At 40.4% G+C, this 9,065-nt stretch overlaps 1 protein-coding gene across 1 annotated transcript in view; it reads right to left on the bottom strand.

Annotated features, from left to right (window-relative positions):
• Positions 1-7,670: 7,670 nt before the first annotated feature.
• LOC143274997 (clustered mitochondria protein homolog) overlaps positions 7,671-9,065 on the bottom strand; it is a 76,504-nt gene continuing 75,109 nt past the window's right edge. The window contains exons 35-36 of the mRNA XM_076579044.1: positions 8,811-8,884; positions 7,671-8,055 (exon numbers count right to left, since the gene is read on the bottom strand). Of these exons, the coding sequence (XP_076435159.1) occupies positions 7,812-8,055; positions 8,811-8,884 (318 nt within the window). The 3' untranslated portion in view covers positions 7,671-7,811. The remainder of the gene's footprint in view (positions 8,056-8,810; positions 8,885-9,065) is intronic.

The following is a 9,065-nucleotide window of genomic DNA, read 5'->3' as shown; positions in this document are numbered from 1 at the left end:
GTGTGTGTGTGTGTGTGTGTGTGTATTGCTGTGCATAGTATTTGTTTCCCAAAGAAATGTCCATGTACATTTGCAGGTCACACCACCGTTTTCCCCTTGTAATCACACTTTCCTGTGAACAACTGTTATCACGCCGCAGTTCTCCTCTCTAACATCAGCTTCTGACCCACTCAGTTTCAGTTCTGAGTCCAAGACACCACAACCAGTTGGCTGCCCCTCTTTTTTGGACTCTGGACCTTCCAGTTGGATTAAGTTGGAATGACCTCCCTCTTTCGCTTTGTTGAAATTATACAAATCCTTGCAGTCTCCTCTGTCAAGTCTGGCCTTAACCCATTCAACCCTGAGCAGCTTAAAGCCTCAGCAGGCTTCCATGCCATTTTGATGGAGAAAACCAGCACAAAATATAACTGTTTATCTTCCAAATTACCTGTGGACAGGTCCAGATATTCTGTAGTAGAAGTTAGTTCACTTTTCTTGGCAGTTTGTGCATATGTAGGAACATGAAAACTGTTTCAATGAGATGAATTTTAACACCAGAGCAGTGCATATACGCAGGTCTGATTGAGTTAAAACTCACCTCTTTCCTAATAGCTCCCTCCTTCTCTCTTTCCACTCTGCTCTGTCTCAGGCGTTCTAATGCATAGTCGGTCATCTGTCTCTTAGAAGCAGTGATGTACATTTGCACAAAATATCAATCATTCAATGCTATAAAAATACACATAATGTTGCTGCTGCTGCTGATTACAATCATTATTATTATTATGATTCTGTCTTTGGGGAATGCTGTAGGCTTGTAATTAGTTATGGACACAAGCAGTGTATATATGTTATGATTTGGTTATGATTGATGCATTTGTGATCTGTTTATTTATTTATTTATTGGTTTATTTATTCACAAGTAGGTTGGCAACATGGATGCAGAGGAACTCGCAGGAACCACAAATGCTGGTTACATGGCTTGAGTGAGCTTGTTCTTGGAGAGAATGCTTGCTCTCTCTTTTTTTCCTCTCTTTAATTACATTTTCAAAGAAATAGTTTATCAGTTTTAAACAGATTAAATGTGATATTTTTTGTTGTTGCTGATGTTACTGCGGACAGTTAACTGGACAGGTGTCAGTGCAGCACAGACCAGTCACGACATCAAAGTAGTATAAAATTCATAACTTCACACTCACAACAGTTGAATATTTGCAGGAAAAGGTCAGTTATTTCAAGGTTGACCTTGGTTGTCACACGTTCAAGGACATGATCTCAACCCTTTGTTGTTTTTTGGGTCAAGAATCTGGCGATGGATTACACGGAAACTTGACAGGCACATATATATATATGTAACTCTTTTTCTGCAACGAAATTGTGGAACAAATGGGGCTTTCCGGAAAAAATTTGGAGAAATGTCAGCTGCTGTGATTTTTATTTAAAATTGTGAGCATTATTTTATTTTTTATATATCATTTGAGTATGTACTTAGTTTTAATTATATTTTATTTATTTTGACATTATTTCATTAGTTGGGTTGTGGATGTAACAATATACTTAACTCTTCACAACTGTTGTGAGTGTGAAGTTATGAATTTTATACTACTTTGATGTTGTAAATGTATACTAGTTTGAGGGGTTTTGGTGGTTTACCTTGTTCACTTGTTTTGGAACTGGTTTGTGTATGTGCGTGTACTGTGTGTGAGCAGCAGCATGCATGCAAATGTGTGTGCATGCATGGGCATTGTTAGTGTGTCTCTGTATGCATGAGTATGTGCATGCATGCATGTTTTGAAAGCAGTGTTATGATGTATATTCAGCGTTTTATATTATATTGACTCACCCTGTTCTGATATCAGAACTTGAAACATGTCTTGTTTCATTTGAAATTGCTGTCAGCTTTCAACAAATGTCTCAGGTTCTGTTTCTAACCATGCATCTTCCTGGAGGTGAAAGTTTTGTTGGTAATGTGATATGTAGAGAGCACTTTGTGAGAACTGCCAAAACCAGCTTTAAGTAAAATGTTTTTCGTTAGTTTGGTTCATGTTGTTTCAAAGATTTTATTGACCTTAGTAGTGTCAAAAAAAAAAAAAAAGGAAAAAAAAAGAAAAAAGAAAAAAAGAAAAAAGGAAGTGATTCATATTATTATTATTGTTCACAGAGTTGTGTAATTTCAGTTCATTCCGTCCCTCCCCCATGCACACGGCAGTGCTAATGGGATACTTTAAAAAAATTTATCAATAAATTATATTGGATATTTTATTCATGTGTCTGGTGCTGTAGTTTTGTATGGTGTTCTGATTAATTTGATCAAAGTGAAACAAGTAATCAAAGTGAAACTCAAGTCACAGATGTGATGAAGAAAATTGATTCACATCCATACTTGTATGCAACAGTGTCTCACAGTCACACACACACAGTTTCATGCACATTCACGCAGTTTCACACACACGCTCAGACACACACACACATATACACACCCTTTAATTTTTCACCATTGTGTTTATTTGCATATCAAACCTCTTGAGTACAGTGAATAGAACATTTAAAAAAAAAATCCAAAAAAACTGCCACTTGCCACTCGAGTACTCCTATATTAAACATCCATCACACTCCTCGGAACTTGGGATGTTTGTTAGTACGTTGCACAGTGCTCCTACCATCCATAGCGTCTACACCTTCCTGTGTCTACATCTACACAGCACTCAGAGGCGGAGGGGTGCAGAGCACATCTCACTGCACATACACAAAGCCTACACACCAACAACGCTACATGTCAAAACAATGCACACAGCCACTTTAGTATGTTTGTATTTTTTTCTCTCACCAGTAATGTACATCACAGTCAATTGTTGCAGTTAATTTCGGAAGGAGAAAGAAAACATCTTTCACCATTTTAAACCAAAAAAAAGAAAGAACAGATATGAATGTTATGTGTGGTGATACAAAGTCCACTTATTGAGATAAAATGGTTATGATATGGTGGATCACACACGCACACATACACACAAGTACACAGGGAACAACCATCTATCTTTTCACAGTTTAGGTTTTGTTCAGAAGTTTCTAAGTTGGACAGTCATTGTACAACAGGAAACAGTTCAAACCTGCCAGATATACTTATGGAATTTTTCACACTCCTCCTTTCAAACCTATCTTTATTGTTATGTCCTGCTATCAGAGCCATGAAACAAATACTGTTGCACTTTCTCCACACAATATTTTATCAGGGGATAGATATCTGGGGTATGGAAGATCAATCAGGTGAAAACCAGTGCATGTACTCGCTGGTATAAGGCCACAAACTGACAAAGGGACACATGATAATGTGAAGGCTGAAGGCATCAAATCTTCCTCTCCTATGTTTTATTTAAAATATCAAAAAAATTATAAAAAAAAGTGGCAGCTTGACATCATCAGAGAAAGGTTGATGAAGGTCACAGACAAATGTTAGATTTCTGTGACTGGCAAGATGGACAGGAGTTCAAAAAAAAAAGAAGAAGAAAAAAAAAAGGAGATTTCATGAATCCACACCTAACAAAATCACACACACACACACCACTGCTCACCAGACCCCTACAGCTAAATGGCAGTTTTCAGTGAGTATCCTGAGTTTGCATTGAACAGTATAGTACGCAATTGTTGTATATTTATATATACAAAATGCTTCGTTCATATCATGAGCAAATCATGTGATGTCTTCACTCGATGCTGACAAGTACTGTAACAAAACGAAGGCAAGCGTTTTGATGTGGGACCGGCTGGACACAGCAAGCTAAAGATGCCTTACCATGAGCTTCTTTGGGCAAAAAAAACAACAGCACAAAAACACCCACATCGGTCCGTGTGTATCCTGAGTAATGATGACGCAACGACGCTAAATACAAACTCGCACAACAGTTTTTATACCATTCTCTTTCCTCCATTTTCTAATCCACGAAGCAGGCTGTGTCTCTGTGTCTGATCAGCTTGTTTTGGTGTAATATGACTGTCTAATATTGTTATGTGGAGGGAAGAGAGATGTTGCTGTCATAACAGCATGATCCAACTCACATCTGACTGACAGCTGGTAGAACAATGAGGGAATCTGAACATGAACAATGTCCCCCAAACACCCACATGCTCACCAATACTCAGCTGTAATTTCTTTCTCCTCTCATATATATTTCTGCACTTTCATATCTCAATTTGTAGCAAGCAAGAGAAAAAAACAACTAAACAAACATAAAATCAGCACTTAAGTTCTACACAACCCGCAAACAAAACAACAGAAGTTCAAACACCACACAGCAAACTGATTAATAAAATATCCATTAAGACCAAGATTTCTGACAATGTCTTGCAGTCAATTTGACCCAAAACACTTTTGTCAGGACAATCCACAAATACTCTCATAAATACATTTACTGTGCTTACAACACCACTTAAGACTGGCTCAAACATGTCAATCCATATTAATTTGTAAGTGGGATTGTAAATCACTCCTTTTCTCAATGCAAGACATCCAATCATCCAAAAACATCAACAACAGCACCTCTCTCTGTTTGAAAACCATTCTAAGCAACAAAATATCAGCTTTTTTTTTTTCTCTCTCTCAACTTTCTCTCCAGCTGCATTTCAGAGCAAACTTTTGGCAAAGGAAAAAACACCACCACAGAAAACGAACGATCATGCAACTCTTTCAATCAGCTCTATAGTTTCACTTTCAACTTGATATATTAGACAGTAAAAAGCATAAACCAAAAAAATCACCATGCGTACTTTCCACATGCAAAGCCTACTCACACAGCAGACCCTCACAAGGCAGAGGGGACCAGACCAGACAACATTCACTGTGGACCCACTACGGAATTGATCAAGTGAGAAAAACTACCCATACAACAAGCGTCAACAACTGGAACTGGAATGTACTAAACTACATGCAGCAACTTTTCAACATGCATTTAAAAATCTACACACATACATGGTACACGTACCACTCCAACTCAAAATGTCAATGGTCATTCTCATTTCTGTACAAAATGTGGATTTGGATCACTCTGACAATACTGCCATCGAGACAACAGCTTGAAACAAACACACAAGCCATTTTCTTATCAAGTGTTGCAACACCATGGCTGACTTTAAATGCAAATGACTCAGGACTGGGAAAGGGGTGAGAGCGGGTGGAGCCTTTGTCAACATGATACATCATCAAACAATCCATGTGTTCAAACTTTCAGAGCAAATATCACTCACACACTGGGGCAGCAAGTGAATGGACACAGCAGTATGACATGACATGGTATGATGTGATGTGAGCAAGTGACATGAGCTCCCCTCCATGACCAAGGGGGAAAAACAAACATCATCATCTGCTTTGCACAGTATGACTGCAGCCTGAAAGTGATCTGTTATGTTCATTTGTGTGTGTGTACAGATGCCTGTGTGTGCATGTGCAGGTGTGCAGAGAGAAAAAAGGGATACTGGTGGAGTCTTGTTTATTGTACAAATGACCAAGAGAGAAAAAAGTCTGTATTTCAGTGTCCATAACGTACTGAAAAACCCATCATGTTTCCTTTTAGGGAAATGAAACTTGAAGTATGGTTAATCAATTTCATTTCTATCATCTCTCTACATGAAAATATTTTGTTTAAACTTTGATCCCCGAGTCCACCAGAAGAGAAGTTGAAGTACAGCCGGGAAAATGTGAAGTAAGCAGTGTACCCTTGATAGAAGTCAAGTAGGAATGAGAACTGATCCGTTTATTGATCCCGCACACTGACCACAACACTCTCCACTGCACTGAACTGCATTTCAACTTGAGTGTCAATGGCCCCATCATTCAAACATTTTTTTTATAAATTTTACGTATAAACATGCACTCTTTTGGAAAATGTAGGTGGGGGGCAACAGATCTGTATCTATTTTCTTTTCTTTTCTTTGTATCTAAAATGTGATAAGAAACTGGGTGGAATAAATGTTGAGCAGTTTGCAGCTAAACACAAGTGTGACAACAGTACATTACAGTGCAGCAGCCATTCACAGTCACATTAAAGCTAATCCTGTTCCAACAACAAAAACGCTGTCCAGCCATCTCCAACTCTACTGCAGACAGTCGGTCACTGTCAGCAGTTTTGGACCAGTATCACAAAACTCCCATGTCCACAAACACACTACTGACCACTCTAGACAACAACTCTCCTCTTCACACACACACACACACAAACCATAGAAACGGGCAACATCCAACAGTGACAAACAGTGAACGGCATGTAAGCACTGAGCAAACCTATGGAAGTGCATGGGACATTCTGGACTCCTGAGCACTATAATGTTTGGTGAACAGTGTATCTTGTTTCTTGTCACACTTACACATTAAGTGACAAGTGAGTCATTTGTTACAGGGCTCAAGGTTCCACAGCCTTTTATAGCCATCAGGACAGTGAATTCATATCAACTGTGTTTAGGGCTTGTCAATGGGAGGCAGGGCCCAGTCCTCTTCCTGGAATGGCACACACCTGGACAGAGCAGGGAAAAAGAGGGCACTACACCATGCCCAAACGGGGACTTGAACACTGGATCACAAGTCCTAACCCATCCTGCCATGGTGCCTCCTTTAACCTCAACACCGCCTGATAGCCAGTTGAATGGCTAACAACAAAACAATGCCTCTCCTCTAGCTGACAATCAAACAATGAGTCTCCTCCTGCTGACAATGAAATAATGTTATACTCCAGGTGAGCTCTACCATTGGCCACTTTGGGTCATCACAGACAGGGACTGAAAGCTATGGGTGTTAGTTATTACTCTCTCCCGCTGTTAGCTCTCTCTCTCTCCCCCACTGTCACCCAGTCACCCCTCTCTTTCCCACTGTTAGTCACCTCTCTCTCTTTCCCACTGTTAGTCACCTCTCTCTCTCTGTTAGTCACCTCTCTCTCTTTCCCACTGTTAGTCACCTCTCTCTCTCACTGTTAGTCAACACTTCACCAAAAATACCAGTTGCCACTGTTAGTCACCTCTCTCTCTCACTGTTAGTCAACACTTCACCAAAAATACCAGTTGCCACTGTTAGTCACCTCTCTCTCTCTCTCTCTCACTGTTAGTCAACACTTCACCAAAAATACCAGTTGCCACTGTTAGTCACCTCTCTCTCTCACTGTTAGTCAACACTTCACCAAAAATACCAGTTGCCACTCCGACGACGTTCAACCCTTGTCCCTTTCTTACCTCCTGTTGTCTATCCACCACAAACCTCTCACACAAGCTATGACTTAAAAAGATTAAAGCACATGCACACACACACACAAAGCATTCACATGCAGGCGTGTATTGACACATGCACCCATCACTCACACCATTGTATTTACACATGTCATTACGCCAAACAAATGTTGGCCCACAATTGTTCTTCCTGCTATGCAAAAATAAGAAAACAAAAACAAAATGAAAAACAACAACCACCAAAAACAACAAAAAAACAAGAACAAAACCACCAGCATGAACAAGTGCTGAGAAATTTGATTCAGGCCAGCAATGAGCTGTATGTTAAGGGTGACTAACTCACCCTCTCTGTCTCATCCCCCACTGTCCTCTTTCCTCTCTCTCTCTCACTCTCCCTCTCACCTAGCCATCCTCATCAGTCAAATCCTATTTTTCCCCCTTTCACTTGTGCAAATAACAGTGCTCCCCCCCCCCCCCCCCTCCAATTCCCTTCTTGCCCCCCCTCTTCTCCCCAAACATTTTTACCACAGGTGTATCCTTCTCTAGCCTATCCAGAATACACTCCCACCCATAACGAATCAGTCACCGCATATAAAAAGAACAAGGAAAGGGAGGCAAGGCACATGAAGACCCTAACGCCCCTCCCCCACCAACACCTCAGGAGAACCGTTCAGTGCAGCGTTTCCGTTAGGCAGTGGGGGGACAACGTCATCGACCTCAAACTCCATCTCTGTCCTTTCTACTGGCTTTTTGCTGACATCGGCGGTAGCAGTGATGTCCTTGGCATCAAATGACTCGTCCGATTTGGAGTCTTCAGCCTTGACAGCTGATTGACGCTTAGACATCTCCTGTCGGAACTTGTCTAGTTCCTCTTGGCTGAAACACAACCTGGACACTGAGTATGTGTGTGTGCCCACGCATGTGTGTGGGCATGGATGGATGTGCAGGTCAGTGTGCATGCGTGTGTGGATGGATGTGCCAGTTAGTGTGTGTGTGTGTGAGGTGGTTGCAGTGTGTGTGATGTTTGTGATATTACAATGTTTATAAACTTAGTACTTTTTCTTTTTATACTTAGTTTGTATCTTTAAATTCCTACAGCTAACATTCAAACACTAACACATGCATGCATCTATGCTCACATACATACTGATGCACACATACTCACATGAACATAGGGGAGAGAGACAGAGAGAGAGATAGAGAGATAGAGAGAGAGAGAAAGAGAGGGGTAACAAGACATCTGTAAGGACTGATCAACAGTACAGAAAAACTAAGGCAACTGTCCATGAATATTATGTGAAAACATACAAAGAATTGTACATGAGAGGAAAAAACACACAAAACATACAATTTCGCTTTTACTGTTAGCTGGAAAACCACTACTAGATGTAGTCACATATATACAAATCACAAAATTACCCTGTTGTCCTTGTTTAAGTATGTTGTCTGGCTCAAGGAAAGGACACAAAAAAGAAATGCTGAAATTAAACAAAACAACACAAAACAAAACCAAAGAAAAAAAAAAGGCAAGAAAAAAGAAGAAGAAGCAAACAACAATGACGACACTGACAAACAAAAGACTCCAACAAAGGAGGACAAATGTATGAGAGACATGCACAAGGGGAGGTTACCTGAGCTGCAGGAAGACAAAGCCATTAATGACGTTGAGCGTTTCCAGGACACTCTGTATGGATGGGGTCTGGATCTGTGGCAATACACATCTCTTTGTTACATGTGTGTGTGTGTGTGTGTGTGTGTGAGAGAGAGAGAGAGTGTAAGTGTGTGCATGCGTGCACACTTGCACATGCATGCGCATGTGTATGCATGTGCATATGTATGGACGTGTGTGCATGTGTGTGTGTGCACATGCATGAATGCACCCATAA

This window comes from Babylonia areolata, chromosome 29 (assembly GCF_041734735.1).
Source record: "Babylonia areolata isolate BAREFJ2019XMU chromosome 29, ASM4173473v1, whole genome shotgun sequence".
Taxonomy (NCBI): domain Eukaryota; kingdom Metazoa; phylum Mollusca; class Gastropoda; order Neogastropoda; family Buccinidae; genus Babylonia; species Babylonia areolata.
This window is presented reverse-complemented; position numbering and strand designations above follow the sequence as displayed.